At 39.7% G+C, this 21,884-nt stretch overlaps 1 protein-coding gene across 1 annotated transcript in view; it reads right to left on the minus strand.

Moving 5' to 3' along the window:
• Window positions 1–199: 199 nt before the first annotated feature.
• Window positions 200–21,884, minus strand: part of LOC133959347 (gamma-aminobutyric acid receptor subunit alpha-2) — a 33,273-nt gene continuing 11,588 nt past the window's right edge. Inside the window, exons 5-10 of the mRNA XM_062394488.1 lie at window positions 20,089–20,309; window positions 18,386–18,468; window positions 17,387–17,530; window positions 6,122–6,274; window positions 4,939–5,141; window positions 200–3,255 (exon numbers count right to left, since the gene is read on the minus strand). Of these exons, the coding sequence (XP_062250472.1) occupies window positions 2,947–3,255; window positions 4,939–5,141; window positions 6,122–6,274; window positions 17,387–17,530; window positions 18,386–18,468; window positions 20,089–20,309 (1,113 nt within the window). The 3' untranslated portion in view covers window positions 200–2,946. The remainder of the gene's footprint in view (window positions 3,256–4,938; window positions 5,142–6,121; window positions 6,275–17,386; window positions 17,531–18,385; window positions 18,469–20,088; window positions 20,310–21,884) is intronic.

Below are 21,884 nucleotides of genomic sequence, written 5' to 3' on the forward strand. Positions count from 1 at the left end.
AGCATACTGATAAGCAACAAAAAACTACACAGAAATGCCAGCGATTCCCTGTTCTCCAGAAGAGTTCATTCATATATTAGCTGTAAATTATCCCACTTAGTTCATATCCTGGTCACAATTCTTTAAAATCTTTAACAAAACCATATCTTTTTTTGGTGATATACACCCACAGACACTGACACCGGCTAGATATAAAGAATTGAAATGATATGTGTTTTATTAGAAACTGTGCACTGAATCAAGCATCCACCTCGTGAACAATCATTTAATCTGGAATGTTTCATATTCTATCAGGATGTTGGAATAAAAACTGAGCTAAAAATAATTCTATCCGACAACATAGTTGACAAAAAATAAATAAAACTCTGGGATTTCATCTTCATGCAAAGTTTGACTCAAATATCAAATTAAGCTAAACTGAGCAGAGATATTGATGTGAAGCAAAAATCATATCACTTTATGTAAAAACATCCTGTATATGGCTACTGATATGGGGCAGAATACGATTTGTCTCATCAACATACAGTGAACATGGCAGAGATTATGAAAGAGCAACTCTATCTTCTACAAAACAATAACTGATTTACTTGATCTAACATTATTAGATGGATATTCAAACACAACCAAAACAACCAGTCCCTAACCTCAACCAAGAGCTTTGATGATTTTTTGTGTCTCAGGCTCAAAAAAGTACAATCATTGAGTGTCCCTGTTATTTTGTTGCTGATGAGGAATGTTTATGGCTTTTGAGTTAGTCCAGTTTAGTGTAAGCAGCAATTAATCTGTGATCTATGATCATTTCACGATGAAAATTGCCTGCTTCCTTTCACTTAGGCCACTTCCTCAAAGTATTTCCCTCAAAGTATTAGCAGAGTAATATGAGTATTTCTAAACGTGATTCACGGAAGTTGACACGGGGCTCAAAGCAGGTTTATGTTTACAATCCTATGCTTTTCAAATCTGCAACTATTTCAAAAATATGTGGTGGGATGGTGAAATGTGCTAGAAATAAACACTGGAGAGGGAAGATGAGCATAAACATGTAAGGGCAGACGTGTCACACCGCTCGACTTAACACCATCAAATCCACACTGTACTCCAGAGTTATTCCCACTGTGGGAAAGCCAATAAAAATCTGTGATTTACACATTTGAAATGAGTTTTCACACGATGCTTGTAAAATACTGACTGTGTACATATAAACCTCATATAAAATTATTTGGACTTGAACTTTGCAAAATTAAATAGGTAAAATAAGGATGTACAGGTAAATACAAATATATACATAAGAATAAATAATGTTTTTTAGTAATATTTGTTAGTATGCTTGTGAAGTAGTATAGTCTTCTTTTTATTGCCATGTAAAACAGCACCTCTTCTGTTCATATTGATCAATTTCAAAGCCAATTGATAAACTTGTTCGGGTGAGAGGGGAAACCAATAATGACCAATTTACAAAAGCTAATCCCAAAACTCCACCACTGTCATCAATTTAGATTCAAGCTGTTTTCATTTAATTCACATTAAAACTAGCAAACAAGTGGCAGACACAAAACGTTAGCCTCAAAGGTAATGAAAGTCAAGATAAAGTGCCAGATATCATTGTCGGTAGTAGATGGAGACCAAAACCGAGCTAAAAGATGACTGGCTGCTGAACTTGCATGATCTGGCAAAATAAAACCTCAATGGAATAATAATGTTATCATGTGTCTATAAGATGCATGAATAGTCATTTTGTCAGCAGAAAATTTAAGATATCACTTCCTAAATGTTGTACCTTAGTGGTCGAAAAATTTGAAATGCATTTTCAAACGTGGAATTCGAGTTTTTTTTAAATTTTAGAATTTGTATTTACTGTTTGAGTTCTGACACGTTACATATACAATTCCTTGACTACCATTGTAAATTTAATTAAAATATTTATAATTATATTAAATTTTTAGTGTTCAATTATAAATTTAAGTTAATCAATTATATTCCTGTGGAAAAACAATCTGACTGTAGAACCCCTACCGACTGTGCACCCTCAATATTAGGTATTGGATGTGTTTTTCTAACAATACTTAAAAATACACATGTGTAAACATGTTTCTTTCCATATGTCACAAACAAAGTGTAAATACATAAATAATTTATAATTTATCTTGAACCTGGTTTTAGTTTAGCTTTGAACACGCCAACAAACAACCTTTTAGAACCTTCTGCTGTCTGCTCTTCTCAACATGATATTTCAGCTACTTATTCTCCTATGATCCCAAACAATACCACTGTTGTGATGCTGGCAGCACTACACTGTATCACAAGCACACTACTCTTTTCTTTTTTTTACAGCCATTTTTTCTTTTGGCTGTGTGTTTCAATAATTCTGGAGGTCAGTGTGTGATTCCAGTCCCATACCTGTAGTCATAATAAAACAACTTTTACATCGTAACAATAATATAAGTGTGTTTTTGCATCGGCTTGGACAGAAAAAAGCCATTCTTAGATGGCACGGACAGAAAGAAACATGATATGAGCAGTCCTTTCACTCAAAAGAAAAAAGATATACTGTAATATCAAGAGAGTGGCCATTACCAGAAAAACCCAACACATGTAGAAGTAATCTTAAATAAAATGTATGTGTTAGTGTTTATGCAACTACTCTTTTTTTATCTGTATGTACAGTGGCCACATACTGTAACTGGAAACATACTTTCAAGGAAATATGCACTCTAACCAAAGTAATCACACGATATGTCACCATGAAACCATAAATATAAATTTACATACACATTTACAAAAGCCAGGCTTCTCAAAAGTTGCGGCAGACGGTGTAGAAAACAGGCGGAGATAGAGGATCACACTGTAATCCAGGACTTCACTCTGCAAAGGTATGTGTACACAGTTTCTGGAGGTATTTGGTTCGTCTCTTAATCCCCAGAAACAGAACCTCTCAGAAGTTGGTCTTTAAGTGGAGGGGACCATGTCTTTAATAACAGGTTCTCTGCTTAAGTAGGTGGCCCAGTAGACGATATTGAAGCTGCCAAAGAGAACCGGAAACAAAACCCTTGACATCCTGTCAATTTTGCTGACGCTGTTGAACGACTTCTTGGCTTCTGGCATTTTGCCGTCTGCTCTGGCCTTGTTGAGATCCATAGCTCCACCTTTGGCGATGGTTGGAAGTGTGCCTGAGTCCTTGGTAATGTTAGGTGCGTAATTGGCCACCGCTACAGCGTAGGCGTTATTCTTCTTGAGGACAGACGCTCGCTCCTTTTTCTGTTGAAACAGGACAAGGATTAGGTGAACTTCAGAAATCCAACTCACTTGCCAGGAGCTAGCTATGATTTCAGAATACATGAAAATGACAAGGTGCTATGGCAATGGGCAGGTCCTGGTAATGGATGAGGCACATTATGCAGGGTCTGAATGAAGGACAGCAAAGTTGAACATGTTAAGTACGCTCTGTAACTTTCTTATTGAATTTTCAAGGATATCATAAGCTTACAGCATAATGTAGCGATACTCATACACCCACAGTAATCAGGAGGTGGAAATGCAATGGGTCAAATAGGATGTAGTAACTTTTGAAGAATACATGCTACTAGTGTGTTCAGGATAAATGTACGGTGATGCTTGATTGATTGGTCATTGCAACATTTTAATCGTTCTCTTCAGAAAGCTGCAGAACACTCTGTGACATAACTCTGTCCGCTGACCTACCATCCTCATGAATGAAGGGATGAAAAATTACGTCAGTGCATCTATTTCATGAATTGAGTTATTGACCAGAGCTGATCTGTTTTTTTCCAATGTTTTTTTTCCAGTTATATAACCAGGTCTTAAACCAGGCAACAACTGTGCATGAACATTATCCACATTGACATTCATGATCCTCTTCTGTATGAGCCTATATTAGTGTCATTATATAATGCAAACTTAAGTCAATCTAGTTCATGGAATAACTTGTCACACATCATAACACCTGAAGATCTTTTAAACAAGGTCTCTATTTCTCTCCTAACATCTAAACCTGTTTTCGTCTTTTAAAAATGAAAGGTCATGAGTGAATTTAATCAAAATGAAATTTATGTAAAATTATGGCCAATTCCTCTGATTTATGGTACTTTCCCCCGATGAATATAATACTACCTTAATAACTCTGCTGTCTGACTCAATGGATGTTCACTGTGGGTGTAAGCCTGTCATTCAGTCCTTATTTCAGGAGAGATTCTCCTCCCCTTTTGCTTCCTGCCTGCTCTTCACCACAGGAAACATGAACAACCTCTGAGCTTAAAATCTACTTGCTGAAAATACCATGTTTTGGTGGAGCTCTGTCAATTGTTGTTTTTGTGGTGATTTCTTTTCCGGGTACTAAACATTTTAATGACTGTGCTCGCCTACTCAGTGAAAATGTTTCAACAGCGCCGTCCTGGAGCGAATGCAAGGGTGCAGGGCTAGGGGGGCACTGGCCCCATCTGACATCTGATAGGCCCTTGCAAACCAGACCAATTTGTTCAGAATGATTATTGTCCTTATTTTGAAACTATGTATTTCCTGTCTATTAAATGTTCTGTCTGCCAACTGCATTATCACCGTCATATACACTTGGGGTCACTCCCCTGCAGCAGTTTGGGCTGTAAGTGCTTTGCCGTTGGGCACATCACAGTAAAATGAGCAGAGTTCATTGATGGCACTTTAAGGTCTGAAACAATGTTGCTCCGAAACGCTCGAGCACTAATTACCGGTCTTGTTCTTTCATGCTTGCAGTCTACTGTATTGAGATCACACGTCACACATTAACCCATGTTCTTATGTTGTAGACTAAGCAGTGTCGGACAGATTGGAGCTGAACACTTCTGTGTGTGGTTGTGGTGGTGGTGGTGCCTTCTTCAGTATGATACTAATGAATTCTCTTTGAAAATGGAGGCTGTCAGAAAGACATGTTTTTCTCCTCATTACCTTGTCAGTCACAACACTCTTTCCATCCCAGGCCCAGCCGCGCTTTGTGAAGTAATTGACTGTGGCGAACTCAATCAAAGCGGAGAAGACAAAGGCGTAGCACACGGCAATGAACCAGTCCATGGCGGTGGCGTAAGCGACCTTGGGGAGTGAGTTCCTCGCACTTATGCTCAGTGTTGTCATTGTGAGGACAGTAGTTACACCTGGAAATACAACATGAAAACAGCATTTCATTTGAGCACTACATGAAATATTTACAATAAAATCAAATGAAATTATGTCAATGCACTGAATCCCTTTCACCTAACTGGTTTCCACTCTTTTCCTCTCAAAGAATTGGCTCTACTAATTTACCTCTTTAATGTCCCTCTGTCCTGACAATGGAAGGTTATAGCCCTCCCTGGCCTTCAGTGATACTCTAACTATTTGGTACATTTGATAGTGATGTGTTGTTCACGAACAACAACATTTTACATTCCCCCAACCCCTAGTCATATTTCCTTCACTGCCGATCAGAGCCGGAGCCGATAAAAACCTGTGTCTGCTGTAGATGTCATGTGACCAGGCAGTTAATACTGATAGCATCCATTGGTGTTGATAGCATCCATTGGAGTGTTAGAGGGACCAGTGGAAAAGGGACTTTATTGTGTCTTCTCCCCCCTCATTCTTTTCATTGATGAAGCATTACATTGAGTTTTATTCTGATGCTGATCTTAACCTTTCATGTCATTAACCCTAACCCCTGTCCCCTTAAAAAAAAAAAAACATTCCCATCATTAACTTTTGGGTTTGTTTGCCTAATTTTTTTTATATTTGTGCCTTTGAGCCAACCACTCTGAAGTCATTGTTATGAGTTCCACTGGGCTCACAAACAAGTCCAACAGCAGCTTGTCCAAATGGTTGGAAAAAACACCTGAAATGTCTCTTCTTATTCTTTATCCTCTTTTTTCCTGCCTACTGTTTGTCATCAAATTCCAACCATTTGCCATACCCCCCCGCTGACAAAGGCTGGGATGAATTCCATGTGCAATCGTGCATGTTGAGATCACACATTCATAACACACTGGGCTTAAATTACATCAGTGCCATTGGGAATCAGGGTCTTTCAATAAGATACAGGTTCATTGCCCAAAAATGAATAAATAAAGGAAAAGAAAAGAAGAATACGGTCATTGATACTTACCAAACACAGTCCTGGCTGGTACTGATTCTCTATTCAACCAGAAAGACACTTGGGAGAGAATGACGGTCATGATACATGGGAGGTAAGTCTGGATGACAAAGTAGCCAATCTTCCTCTTCAGATGGAAATGAGCTGTCATCACGGTGTATTCACCTGTGGACACAAGAGACGACGGCCGTTAAAGCACCACCACTGCTTCTGCCAGGTTTTCAATCAACTAATGCAGTTAATGGATTATGACTTATACAGATATATATTCATCTGACTGATAATATACACCATGTGTGTCTCAGATGATTTTAAAGGGATAGTTCGAATGATGCTAGCCAACGTGGCGATTCGAACGCGCACCCTGCACTTGCCCCTGGTACGAGAGTGTGTGTCTTTCCGGTGTGTCTGTGAAAATGTGAACCAACCTCCGAGGAGGATATCAGAGGGCTTTTAGGCTCAAAAGAAGCTGTTTGAGTCGAATTTGAATGTCGGGGCTTGCAGACACTTGGAGGAAACCAAACGAGCGGGTTTTGAGGCATTTTATGTTTTTTTCTGTAGTTTTATTTATGTCTGAAGAAAAGGTCACCAGTTACTACAGTTGTATTGGATTTGGCTGCAACACTGTTTACCCCTGAGACTCCAAAAGGGTTTTGTGGAATCAAACAATAGGTAATTGTAAATTATCAGTGTATTGTAATGGATTAAAAGTGTATGCAGGAGTAATAACACGTAAAATATTTTCTGTAGTCCATTAACAGACTGGGGTAATATCCTGGTGGAGCTCCACTTAAAGATACACAAACAAAGAGTAATTATTATGTATAGATATATAACCATTTTTTTAGTCAAACTCCTCATATATATTTTTGCTGGTCCAATGCTGAGTAAAATTTTATTTCAAGAGCAGTGATGATGAGCATCTTGGTCTAGTTTGCTAAAGTCAATGAGATGTTGCAAATCTCGTTTAAACTGTATTGCTTTAACGTTGGCCTCAGCTCCACTGTTATGTTAATTAAAGGAAATATTGTTGTTATTACAACAAATGGGAATTTTATCCTTCCAGTCTTTGCCATACTAAAACATTGCAACCTAATGGTTAAATAATGAAAGTAGTCTTCTTCTGGATTTCTTGTTTCATTACAATCATCCCATAACCCATATTTCATCTATCAAAACCATCAAAGAAGTTCTCTCCCTGAGAGTCAAATTACTGCGCACACGACCAACTGACTTAAGCGGTTTTCAAACTTGACCTGTCGGTTAAATCTTGAGAATTTACTATAGAGTTAACCCAGAATCTGCCTTTCACACATGCACAACGCAGCAGGAGGTTCTCTGCTCAGACGCGTTTACAACAGCAACAAATCCTCTGCATTTTGGCGAGAGGTTTGAGCAGCCAGGTGCAGCAGGCAGAGCCAGGAAGTGACGTATTAACTCTGCTGCGGAGATCACAGGATTATGTTGACTACACACTCTTATCTTGATCAGGGTCTTCTACATGTTTCTCAGTGTTTTTCACCGGGAGACATTTGTTTTCTTTTCGTTGTTTTTGTATAATTGCATGTATCCTGTGTTGGAAGCGTCACCAAACCCCACTCGCTGCGGGGATCCCCCTCTGTGTTCTCCCATCCACTTCTCCTGGATTTCTACAGACTTCATACTAGGAGGCCAGGCAGATAAAGTCTGTAGAAACTGTGGAGCATCTCACTGGGACACATGCACCTCCTCCAGAGAACTACGGAGGGACTGTGGAGTTCAGTTCATGTCTGCAAGCTGCTTTGTGTCTCCATGTTATTCACTGTGCATCAGCGGAAAATAATGTTTTCACAAGACGATCTTGAGGAACGCAGGTTTAACAAACCAGAGCAGTCTTAGACAGAGATTAGGCTGCACACTTCAACATATTTCATATAATAACCCATTCATACATGAAAAAGCAGGTAGTATGATTTCCTAGCCACCGACCAGCCTAATAGCTGACAAGGCCGTGAAACAGTGCCAATGCTGCAGTGGCAGGCAGGCCAAATGGAAGATATCTCAAAGAGAAGCCAAGATTAGACATGAGAAGAAAAAGATGTGTTACCCATGGCAACAGAACAGAGACACATAGCTCATTTGCTGCGATTCCGAAATGAAGGCCTTGATACACACTGCCACTTGGCAAGTGGAAAGTCCTTTTCAGCAGTGGGAACAGGGGGGGTGTCAATTCCAAGGATTAATCCCAAAAGAATTTGTATCCCCCCCCCCCCTCTTTTTTTTTAAAGCTGTGTAGTTGCATTGCCTGCATTTCAAGCATTTCTAGCAGTTACTTGAGGACTAATATTCTCTCTGCCACCACACACTCTCACACACTGGAATATAGAGGAACGGAGTGCACCCTCAGCACCCAATGGAGCTCTATATCTTCTGTAATTTAATTTGCATGCCAGCCCTGATGCCTGTGTTGTGGATGGGGGAGGAGGAAGCCAGGAATCCAGTGGATGTAGCGGCATTTTCTCCAGAGGAGCTTGTGATCGCTTCACTGTGAGGGAAGACAGTAATTATAGCATGAAGATGCTAATCGCGTCATGTTTTCTCCAGATGTAGGAAACAAGGTTCACTGCTAACACAACAGGAAAACCTCTCAGGACATGTGGTTTGATTTAAACCGTCCGGCAGAGGGACACAAACTCACACCAGACAACAAGCTTTGGTAATGGAGACTTCAGGCGTTTTATATAATTTACCTGCTGTATTGAGGCAAACTAAGTAAATGAATTTGTGAGGGTGAGGGTTTACTTACAAATGAAACCATTGTTTGAAAGAAAACATGAAAGGGCAACTACAGTACTTCTATTAAGGTGGGAGGCCTACAAGAAACACCAAATAGAATTACAATCGATTCAGATGTGGATAACATATCCTTAATCGAGGGTGTTGGATCCGGGGCTCCAGTTAAAATCATATTTAAATAAAATATTAACTTCCATAGAATAATAATAATACATATGAAAGATTCTTCTTATTTATCAAGCTTTCACAATCTGCTTGAATAACGAACATTAAAAAAAAACTAAAAAAAAACTATAGAGCTAACAGTAAACAATGAATGACCTGAATGTGCATCTTAGAAATTGTGCATGGATGTTGGTCATATAATTGGCTCCTCTGTATAAACTGTGACTTTATGGCCCCTGATTTAGAAGAATGTTTGATCCTCCACTCGTAGTGCATAATAGGGGTTAGGCTACAAAGCTAGTCCTCAAGCCATTTAGGTCATTACTCCGAACCCTCTCATGTGACCAAGACGTTTTTGAATTAACATCCCTACAGCAGCAGGGGATATGCAATAGAAACGATTAAATAACTAACCCTAGGCATTCTGCCTAGTTTCCTTTTATCTGCTTACATGATGGCTCAGTCAGACATAACACAGACTCTTTAAAAGGAGTCCACTTAATGTCCGCTTCAGCTGCTTCAAACATTTCTGTTTACACATACAGATCCTCGGGGGAATGTCTAGAAAAGATGATGGTTGCAGTGCATGTCTAAAACAGCTTTTGTCTGTCACACAGTACACAGTCAGGGTAACAAGCTCCTGCTCTGTACGTTATGTAAAGTAGCAAAGGTTTGTCCAAAAACTTGCCATACTCGTTGGTAGGTGCTTTCTTGAAAATACTAAAGAAGTCACAGAACAGAAACTGTACATGTTTGAACATTCTGAAACAGAACCCACGTAGCTGAAAAATCTCGTCTCCTAGCCACGCCGACATTTCTTTGTTGAAATCATGTTTTTTTATATATTTTCAAAAACTGATTCTAGAGAAAACCTATAGAGTTATTTTGTATTCAAAACCGATGAGCTAAAACGCTTAATGTTTTCCCACTAGATAGCAGGATCTGTTTTCATTTTGCACATATTTCGCCACTCCTCAAAAACTTTCTACATGTTACACAGACAGAGCAATATCAATTCAAACAACAGTGGAGCCGTCCTTGTGATTCACATACTGTTTTTGCGAATAATTGGCTGAACTTTATGGTAAATACCTACCTCCTCACAAAACCAATTTTTAAAGCAGCTATAATCAATACTTGATAGTAACAATCGATCACTACCTGTATACTTGTCAATACTTGTATGTAGAAGGAGTTTTTTGCAAAAACACTAACACCAGTAACATCTGGGCTTGGGCGGAATGGGAATAGATACAATCAACATTCATTCCCGGGTCAAATTACTTTGCAATAGACACAGGTTTGATTTCTTCTTCATGAAGCTGCATTTGGGCAATCATATGACGTGCAATGAACTTCCAAGCCCTGGCTTGCACATAAGCATGACCATTAGTTTAGTTATTGTTTAAAACGTCTTTGAAACAACATGCAACAACGATTCTCTCTAAGAATCCCAACGCGGGGAAAACAGCAAGGTGAGAGCGCCTCTGCACCTTTCTGAAATCATACATTACTCACCCGGGGATGACAAATCTACATAAAGCCTCTAGCATCTCTCAGCAGCTGTTTTGACTGACTCTCACCAGTTGGTGCACAAAGCTGTTTCGATTGAAAAAATACTGTACACTATTTTCTCAGCAACAAATCAAAAATATCAGCAAAAAGCTGGTAAAAGTGTTGGAACGTTTATCCAACCAGGAGTTGATGCAAAGCAAAAACAGAGCTGAAAAGAGAAATATATTCACCAGGTGGCCAGAGACATGACTTCAAATGAATGCTAATGTTATTGTCTATCTGCTGGATGTGTAAATAGGAAGTATTTGTTGGTCACATCTTCACCATATTGACTTAAAATATGTTAATACAGTATGCACTGTATTGAAGTTATGGCAGGTACTAAAAACACAGACAATTTATCTAAAGTCCTCGGTAAAATCAGTACATCGCTTATAAAAGCAAATAACATTAATCTTGCTGCTGGGACATCATCTATTATACATGTGTATGAAGCAAAACATGACCACACTAATTTGTGTTCAGTCATGGATTCTTCTTTGCGATGCTTGCAGTAACACAAAAGTACCAAAAAGTAACATGTCGAACATGACCGTGTGACAAATAAATGTATGGCTGGATAGTGGGATTTTATGTAGCAGTTTTTTGATGCGTTTGCAGGCTTATGCAAGATGTCCGTCCCTGTGAAGCCTTAGAGCACGTTCATTCCTGCCAAATGACCTAGTTTGCAAGTACGCTACACCAAACACTGACACACTAGTAATGAATGATTAATTTAAAGTCAGCCAATCAGATAATGTGGAGTGACTAGTTAAACAAGAGGAGCAGTCACTGGCAGACACGCAGCCTTCCAATGAAGCATCATACAGCACTTAACCTAGATATGGGCATTTAGTGCATGAAAGGATATTGTTACTCAATGAAATTGAAGCAGGGATTCCCTTGATAGTGAAATGCAGTCACTGGGGAAATACTGTATACTGGTAATTGACACCTAAAGGGTGGCGTGCTGGAGCTCAGGGACTCAGTACTTACATATGTTTTCTGGCACATGCACTTTTTTCAGGATGCCTTTCAGAAATGATTGTTTTTTTTATCATTTCTAACTTTCCATTACATGCATTCATTTTTTTTTCTAGTTGATTGGTAAAATTCCAAATGAAAAAAATCTCATTATGCAACAGAAATGTCACGTCAAGTTGTACCATATAGAAATGAGGTCTATATTTTGTGCTTTTTTGATGTTTTTGCCCCACATATTCTGAAATACCAATCTTCAGCATAAAATTAAAAGTTCAAGGAATGAAAAACTGGAGCAGTTTTAGAAAAGGAGGAGTCACTGTGCATACTGCTGAACATAAAGAAAAACTGCAACTCCACAATATTGCTTTGATGAACACCAACTACACAGTTATGTGGTGATGAAACAAAATATCTTTCACCAGGAACTCCCATACCCACTTTGATCTGACTTTACCCTCTTAAACAAAAGCTTGCTAAGTTGTTGCTGAAACAACTTTTATCTTAGTTGTTAAAATCCTCTTTGTGTCCTGATAGCCGTCAACAAACAATAATTGTTTGAAAAACAGAAATAAAGAACATGTCTGCCCATGCAACACTGTAATAAACACTAATGAAGGGAGACACACACTGTTGAAGCAGAGACGATAGTCAATAGTCAGAAGTTAACAAGTGGGTCACAGAAAAGTTGGCATCTTGTAGTCAGTCAGAGTGCAAGAGCTGATGGGAGGGGGTGTTTGGGTTGCATATTTTCATAGTTTAGCATGCTCTTACTATCTTTTCCAGGATAACCAACCCTATCTTTAAATATCTACTGGTTTTCAACCTGCACTTACACAAACTAAAGAAATCACATTATTGAAACTAAAAGCATGATATAAACTTGAAAAATGTTTATCTCTGCCAAGAAGGTTATGTTTTGATCAGTTTTTATTTGTTTTGACTGTTAATTACACAAAACCACTGGATGGATTATAACAAAACTTGACCATCAACTTTGGTGTGGATCCAGCAATTATTTTTTCACCGTCTTTAATATTGTAAGATTTGCATTTTACATAGTTTTCCTTGATTTCTCAAGCAATAATTCATGTTAGGGAAGTGATAAACCTTTTGACTGTGCATGTTGGTGAGGTATGTCCTCGACTGGGTGCCGCTTTTATTCAGTTATGTTATGAATACTTTTTGGCCAAAATGTTAAGTTATAGCATGCTTACACATTGATCCCTGCTATCATCATCGTCATCCTGTGAGAACTATATTTAAAAACCCTTCTTCCATCAGATTTTCATCAACCAAGTAGTAGGACTAAAATTAGATCAGTGCCGTTTCTCACTGACCCAGAGGATTGTGAATGCTTTCAGATCTACTGCAACATCTTTTTTTTACTTGACTCTAACAACAAACTATGGCATTTGGCACAGTCTGGCTGTGTGTCATACTGTCTGCAGCTTATATTCTACCGTAATATGTATTACATCATAGGTGGTGAACCAGACACTCTTAACCTGGATGTTATTCCATTTAAATTATTTCTTATTTTATTATCTTGTTAGTATTCCTACTGAACGGCTTGAAAATAGACCAAGGCCCAACTTCTTGCTACAACCACATAGAAGCCTGCATCTTGAGCCCCTCCTCTGATTGGCTGACTGCAATATGGGTGACACGCAGCGAGGCCTATCGCAGGTCTCATTCTGGCAATTTGATGATCTATCTGATAAACAGAGCTGAAAGTCACGCTATGTTTGGATACATCTACAGAAGACCAGCCACATATTGACTGTCAGTAAGAACAGGATGTTTCTGAACATTAAGTTACACCGTCCTCATGTTTGTTCAAAATTTGTGCAGGACAGTCGGCCAATGTAGGAGTAACGTCCTGAGTTACTGTACGGAGTTTCACAATGGAGTTTCAAAAAGGAGTAACGCAGACTTTACTCCGTACTGAGCACACTGACACGGCATGTTAGAAGAAATAAAGCGTAACCACTGGTCGCGAACAGTAACGTTCTCAGGAGGAACGTGTAAGGACGCATTCTCTTCCTAGCATCCCTCCACGCCGCATTGTTTCTTCACTGTTGTTTGTTGTGGTTAGCTTTGGTAGCTAACAGGCTGCTAGCTCAGCAACATGTCTGCTTGGTGTCGCGTTCGGTGTGGAGGGATGGTGGGGTGGTGGAGGTGACAGGGAGCGCGGGTTCAGGGTTCAGAGGCTGGACTGGGACCGGCTGGGTGGGGCTGAGAGACGAGTGCGAAGCCACATGACTCATACGGGGGAGGAAGTAGTAAACGAGACGTTTCGATAACATATTTCTTGGAATGGACTGAGTGAACGAGTCCGCGGAGTGACTGTCTTCATACTTGGAGGATCCCTCCTGACCCCTTTCAAGTCATTACAGATAGTAAAAGCCCAGAAAATGTATTTGACACAATATGGGCCCTTTGAGCCCTTTGTGACTTATGTTTTAAGAGTTCAGTTAAAGGTACTTTACGATTAGTTTATGCTTATGTTACTATGGCGACATGCACTGTTACCATGGCAACGTGCACTGTGTATTTTTAGGCTCTTTGGGGCTTCAGTCAGACCTTATTATCATCATGTGTACTAAACATCGTTGTCTTTAGTCTCGTATTAACCAGGTATAGCAGCATTGTCTCTGTCTTCTGTGTTTGTTATCCATCCTCATCCACAGCCATCAAATCTCACTGCACTGATCCGGCGGCCAATTCAAAGACCAGATTGTTGGTTCACTCAGCGCTGACGTGTGCCTGCTGCTGTTTCTGCTGCTCCACTCCACCCATCCTCCACCTGCCTCAGTTCTGCTCCGTTTCTAGGCACCCTGGAGGGCATTTATTTCTCACTTAATAACCACTGGAGGGGTTATTTTCAATGGTACCTGCATGTAATTTATCACTCTGTTACATATTGCATTCGGCTGCCCTGTGTTGCCACAGCAGGGAGCCTTTTCTGAGAGCGGAACCACATGTGCTGGAAGCTACCGATGGAATTACACTAAAATGAACAGTAAACAACAGCAGGTAAATGACAGAAATGCTTCCCCGGAGCAGATCTCACATGTTCGACATCTCTCTTATTTCAAGTGTTGTAGCTGAAAGGACCTTTTCAACTGTTCCACGTATGCCTGTTTTCCAATTGTCATTATCTTCAAGTTTTCCTCTTCTCCAATAATCAGAAAACCAGAAGGTAACAGCACATCATTCTGCTGTCTTCTCTCATTCCCTCTCCAGTGGCTGTCTGTTGATTTATGCACTGATTACAAAGTCTTATTTCTGACTTAGAACATATTACATGGCCTTCATCATTGATTTGATTACTGCCTTCATATAATCTCCTGTCACTGTGTGTCCGATTCCTTGTCACTCTCAGCATGTGGAAGAAAACAGCTGCCAACTGTCTCTCGTCTCTGTGTAAAAAAGCCTGCTGGTCTCAAAGGGTCTGAGTATTAATTCCACACTCAGGTTCCATCTATTTACAACAGAGTGGGACCAGTTTTTGATCTACACTGTCTACTTCCTGGGGAGTAATGGTGTCGCTCTCATATATACACACTCGAAATCTGGCCCCGTTTCTTGTCATCTATGTTAGTGTGTGTTTGCATTGGAATGTGTCGCTTCTATTTTTAGGCCTAATTATCTCTTTCTTTTATATTACAACCTATTTTCCTTTGTATGTGTCTTCTGTGTTCACTTTGTGGCCAATATGCTTGTTAAAAGTGTTTTATAAATAAGTGTGTAACTTGACAGCTGATTGCCTTGGATAGAGCAGGAGGAGCAGATAGTGTGCTAAGCCCCAGTCCCCTTAGTTACTGTTGCTATACGCCTGTCGAGCTTTCTGTCATCGTGGCACACGTGAGGTTCAGCACAAAACTGACAGATTTTTCTTTTCATAGCACGGTCTTAGTAGCTCTTCAAACGACAGACCCTCAATACCATACCTAAGTAGACAAAAGCAGGCCTTTGGTGTTTAGCAGCTGATCGCAACGCCTGACACATCATTCCACCAAGTCTCGTGGAAATCTGTTCAGTTGTCTCAGTTTAATCCTGCTTACAAACCAACCAAACCAAACGAAAAATCACGATACAAACTGACAGGAGTAAAAACATCACCTCCTTGGCATTGGTAACAAAGAGTAGGACAGAGCCGCTATAGTCACTCTTAATTCGGACACATTATCTTGGAACATCTAGGAATTCCACTTATTAAGCATCTAAACTTGCTTGAAAATTTGCCAGATGTCACAACCTCTTAAAAACAGTTTATCTCAAGACAGAATTATAGGTTGGTTGAATAAGCTGCATCTTCCATTTGAGGTGGAAAGACAATACTGTTTAATCTGTTACTGCTTTTGCTGTTTTTTATGAAAAAGGCTTAAATATATCGCTCTTACTATGAATTGATAATAGCCAATCAAGCACGCAAACAGTTAAAATAACTTCTAAAGAAAGACTTTTTGAAGTTGATTTTCCACGTATGTTTTAGAACCTTTTCACTCCCACCTTTAGCATCCAGTCCATGTTTAGACTTAACCAAAGTTAATTATCCTGTCCACTAATGAGCTTGTCACTGTTGGATTCACTTGCTAATGTGAAATGCCCCATTTTCCCTGCACACACAGCCATTCCCTTCCTGGGCTCAGCACATAGATTTTCTTTGTCATTTCTTGCATCGCTGCACTTTTGTGAGACGTTCCTGTGTCTTTGGGCACCAGCAGAAGACACTTAAATCACAGAGGAGCACAAACGCCTTTCTTTTCTCCTGGAGATCCTCTGTTTGTGTCTCGGCCACAACACACAGATTCGCTCCCTTATGTTTAGTTATGCATCGGCATCTGTCGTCTGTCTTTATTGACATCCCTTTAAAACCCATCCGGAGAAACAGCGCTGCATCTGAACACAGCAGCAGCTCACCTGTCACGACGCGTTTGGGTCTGCAGGCCATGCTAAATGCAGATTAGCAAAATACAGAACAAAGTCGAGGATTTGAGATGCATGAATCCCGAATCCCCGTTTTGTTGAATCTCTGTCATGCATTGGAAGCAAGAACAAACGTTTCTCCGCATTGTTTCCAGCCAAATGAGAAACACAAAGACGAAATTTATCAAGCGGTTCACGGTAAGCTACAGCCGCCTCCTGAACCATGTGGGAGGTGAAAAAGTTCAACATCCAATCGAACAGGCGCAAATATTTTAGATCCTTATTCAACAAAATAAACCAAACAATTTTCCCATTACTGCTGTGTTTGCACAAGTCATGTTGCAACAGGTTGTATAAAGTCAGTTTCAGACCTGAACTCATATGATCAACGCAGTGGGATACACCTTCCAAATGCATATCAAACATTTTCCACATGTATGTCATCTGTTTTTCATCCTGAGATATTTGTATTATTATTGTGTGTTTTTTCGTTTTTGGTTATGTAGCATGTTGGAAACGTTGCTTGTGTGCCCACTCGCTCAAGGTAAATCCTCTGGAGGATCTCCTGCTGTATTTTTAACATGAGCTCATCCTGACGTTATCCAGACATTTTAGAAGGGGGCTGGCAGGGGAATCTCTTGAGAAAGTCTGCAGCATCTGACAATTGCATTCTCACAAACAGCACCTTTCCCGAAAATCTGGAGTTCAGTGAAAATCAGAAACCAGTTTAAAAAACACCCAAATACCCACTTGTGCTCTTTGTGCCAGCTAGCAACTACTCGATCTATAGACTCAAACTATTTTGGTCATACCATGAAATTAATTTAAAAATCCAGGCTTTTCCTTCCTCCTTAACAGAAAGCTTACCTGTACTCGACTTGATCGTTTCCTGTCCGACCGTTTGCCCGAGCAGGTCGTACTGGTTGAGACGCGAGCTCTCTCCTTCCACCACCACAGAGTCCGAGGCATTGAGCGTCCAAGCGTACGTCACTTCTGAGATTGTGTAGGCATCTTGAAAAAAAGAGAGAAGAGGATGAACCCACAGGGGATACAAATTTTATTTTTGGAGAAATTATTTCACTGAGCCAAATGAAAAGCCCCTGCTACATTGTGTATGCTACTGGGCTTCTAGATAAAAAGAAGATAGGGTAGAGAGAGAAAAAAAACAATCAGTGGCTGAAGATGTTCAACGTCAACAGGCAATCGATGCATTGTGACATTTGCCCTTTTCAATCAGTCAGAGCAAACACTGAACAGGAAATTCCAAGGCTTGTAACGGAAACAACTGATAATTTGATACAATACAATATATTCAGGTGTTGACATACGCTGCCAATCATGTCAAGTTTTATGTTTGCAATATGACTTTAAGAGATTAATGTAGATACTGTAGTTCACCACATAAATAGATTGAAAATAAATATATTGAATGAATGTGATAAGGCAAGGCATTTCAGACATGACCCAGCATATACTGAGGCTCTAATTATAATCTACTCCTTGTTTTAAAATCAATATCTTAAAAGCAGCTTAAAGCAAAGAATTACTCCTCTAAAGAAGCCATATATAGCAATGGAACTGTGATTAAAGCCAATTTCAATTTTTCTCATGTTTCCCGTGACATTTCTGCTCAGTCTTTAATCTCTCGGTCATTCTGAATCTGTATCTGTTTAATTGCTGATGCATGTTTTGTTAAAACTTATCGGGCCACTGCCAGAAAAACAGAGCCATGCATTCCAGCTTCACTCGGTTCTCAGGCTGCTGCTCTCATGCCAACCCGGTGAGGAGAAAAAGGAAAGAAAAAAATAGAAAATAGCATTTTACTTAAAAGTTCCCTCAGGCACTACCATCATCAGAGTTACTCACAGCTGCCAAATTTTAGTGGACAGGAATGAAAGTCCATGGGGAAATCCTCCAGATGCATTGGGCACTCTGCATGCACAGTTAACCTGCATCCAATTCACAGAAAATTAAGGAGACTTTGCAAATGCATGAAAAGTAAACAGCACAGATTAGGCACGGTCTCAAAAAAAGAAAAAGAAAAAAGAAAACTCACAAGCCCCATGCACTATTCAAGACACTTCCCATCTGTAATGCCTTGAGACGAAAATAATTAATCTCAACTAAAATCAGCGGAGCAAAGTAAATAAGGTACTGAAGAGTCCAACGTGAATCTGTCTGACTGTGGTGTGAGACTGCATGTTAGCTACGTGATAAGAAACTGCATTGTATGTACTGTTAAGACCACATGCAAAAACACACAAGTTAGAATACATAAGAACACACCACAATGCATCAGAATAAACAGGATTCACTGTATTCCCTGGAAGTATTTCTCCAAGGCTCTCATAAACAGTAAGGTTTTTAAATAACCGTAACCCAATGACCCTACTGGGAAACAGGGTTATTAGCTTTATTGTCACCGGAGAAGACTGATAGGACTCTCGTGTCTACGCACAAAATAGCTGTGTCCCAATTCAATTCAGGGGCTGCTTCCTTTGGAGGACGTGGTTTACATGGTCCTCGAAGGAGGCGACCTTCATGGGCTGTGTAGGCTGCAAAGGCCGGATCAAAATGAGACAGTGTGGTCTACGGAGGATTTCCGTGATTTGCGTCACCAGTGTCTCCCGTCTTCCCTGTTGTCACCTAGCAACAGAGCTGTAGTTAGAAAATGACGAGAAAGCTTTAATGCCCCTTGGTTTTTTAGCAGGTGTACCATTAGCTGTTTAGTTGCGTTGAAGTGTTAGATGTACATTTAAATATGTAGGCATCTCATCGCTTGTTGCCGCCATTATCTCTTTAAGAAAGAGAAAGTCAAGGAAGTGCTATAAATCCTGGGATAGGCGGACCTGAAAAGAATAAACCTGTTGGAGCCTATATTGTTCAGGGAAATGAGGACGCCTTCGTCGCCGTCAAATTGAACGAGACCTTCAAAACGGGACAGCCCGCCTAGTCGTGCTGCTGGGACGCAATCGGTCTTCAATTGCAAACACCAAAGGAGGTCATCACTGAATTGGGACACAGCTAATGTGTAGCTACAGCCAATAGGCGCTAGCTTAGCTTAGCACAACGGCAGGAAACTGGAGGAAACAGTTAGAAAAAGTTCCCCCAGCACCAGGTAATTTGTTTAGTCCATGCAAACAATTTAATATTTATGTTTTCTTTTGCAATTATTATTGCATTAAGTTGTATTCATTTATATTGTATATTTTGTATTATATCCATTGCTGTCTTTGATTTGAAATGACAATTTACTGGTGTAGCTGCTATGAAAGGTGCTATATAGATAAAGTTAAAATTATAGATAAAGGTAATATAATGTGGTTTGTGTATTGGATTGTATAAAGTGAGCTTTTAGGTGTGCTCATCTTCTCCTCTTTTTAAACTTAAACCGATATTGTGTTCATCCAGTATGATTTTTCCCATTTCAAAATGCTATTCCGTCGGCTGTCGAATCATATTTATCGTACAGACGTGAGGGTAGTGTCAATCAATTAAAATGAATGTTTTTCTCAAAATGTCTTTACCACACAAAAATACAACTTGGGAAATGCCTCTGCGTGAATTACCTCATGGTGTACAGCAGTGTTCCATCGTCTTTGATCCTCAACAGTTTATTAGGCATGGTCATGTTATGAGCCACAGACTTCTTCCCATTATGGAAGAAGGTGTCTGGAGTCCAGATCTTACTCGCCATCAGGTTGTTGAGAGGCAAAATATTCATCGGCCCGTTGAATTTCAACCTCTCGTCCTTCCAGCTTTGCCGGAAAAAAACATCTATGGTGTACTCCTATGGGGAGAGGAGATCAACCGGTTAAACTCTACATCTTAAACGTTTTTGCTTCTATTACTTATAAAACAGCTTTCACATATATGACTGATTCTATTCCTTCTCAAAAATGGAAAGGAAAACAACTCTCTCCAGCACTGTGCTTCATGGGAGTCTACAAGCAGCAGCTCTTCACGACTGACTTCACCTGCTACTTTAAAACCAGGGCTCTGCATGACTTTCTCTATTTGTCAAAGCTCCATCAAGGTGAGACCTGCGCTCCCTGTGTTCCATGCAGCCCTCTGAGCCGCTGTTTTCCTAATCTGCCTCTGAGGCCAAGACAACCCCCTGACCTACAATCCTGAGTTGTTAAAAAGAATCCACCAGAGAAAGGATTTAGGGCAGAAAGCACTGCAGTCTGACGTGTGTACGTGAGAAAGTGTTCGTGTGTGTGTGTGTGGGGGGGGGGGGGGGGGGGGGGGTGTGTGTGTGATTCCCACTAAAATATGACTGAGAGGGAGAGGTACATTCTCCAGAGTTTTTTTTCCTTTTCTTGACAGTTGAAAAGCCTTGAGATGTTGAAACAATCCACTTGCTCTGACACTAACAAACCATCTTACACTAACTGCTTTATCACAGTTTGGGTCTTGCTTCTTAGTCTTCTCCGTCTTTACTTTTGTTATTATGATATTGTTAAATCCACAATAGTAATATGTGAGATACGGTACATTTATTTACTTTTCACTTTTACTCCACTACATATTTAAGGTAAATATCTGTAATTTCTACTCCACTATGAAGCCATTAACGGTCAGTAATATTCCCTCATTGTTCAATTAACCAGAAGCTTAAATAAGCTTCAAAAGTTGATGCTGGAAGTGGGTCTGTAAACCATGATTAAAAAAAATGGTAAGTAGTGTATTTAGATTCATCCCACACAAACCGTCCTGCTGCCAGAAATACACAAACTACAGTGCCCAGCTGTTTTAGGAAATCATATTCAAAGACAGAGAGAAAGAAAGAACGAAAAAGAGAGAGAACAAAAGAGGGAGCAAAAGAAAGAAAATTCTTGGACAAAGAATAAATGGTTAATGAGTCATGTTTATTAACTCTAAAACATATTATGAAATGGACTTATACATTTTAATTTAACATTATATTTTTGTATTTTTATATTCAAGACTAGTACATAAACGCATGAAAATTGTGTGTTTCGTGTTCGAAGTGCAATGGTGTAACAATTGGGTTCTCTTTGTATGATTTGTGCAATGTTTTTTAATTCATATTTTCTTATTTGCTATATTTAATTATTTTGATCATTTGACTTCCATACATGATGACTCATTATGATGTTATATACATTTAGGTTTAAATGGTTGTTATTAATATGGGTTCATCCAGGGCACAATACGAGCTATAGAACTGGTTTGCTGACTGTTACCTGTTTCTGATTCTCAGCACATCTGACGTCTTTTTTACTGAGATCTTCACTTGGTGAATTTTGTTTAACCAAAATATTTGCGTGGTCACTACACACACTGCACCTTGCGTGTGCTTATATCTAAAACTGCAGCCGATGGGTAAAAGCTTTTTGGC

The sequence above is a fragment of the Platichthys flesus genome, chromosome 8, assembly GCF_949316205.1.
Source record: "Platichthys flesus chromosome 8, fPlaFle2.1, whole genome shotgun sequence".
Taxonomy (NCBI): Eukaryota; Metazoa; Chordata; class Actinopteri; order Pleuronectiformes; family Pleuronectidae; genus Platichthys; species Platichthys flesus.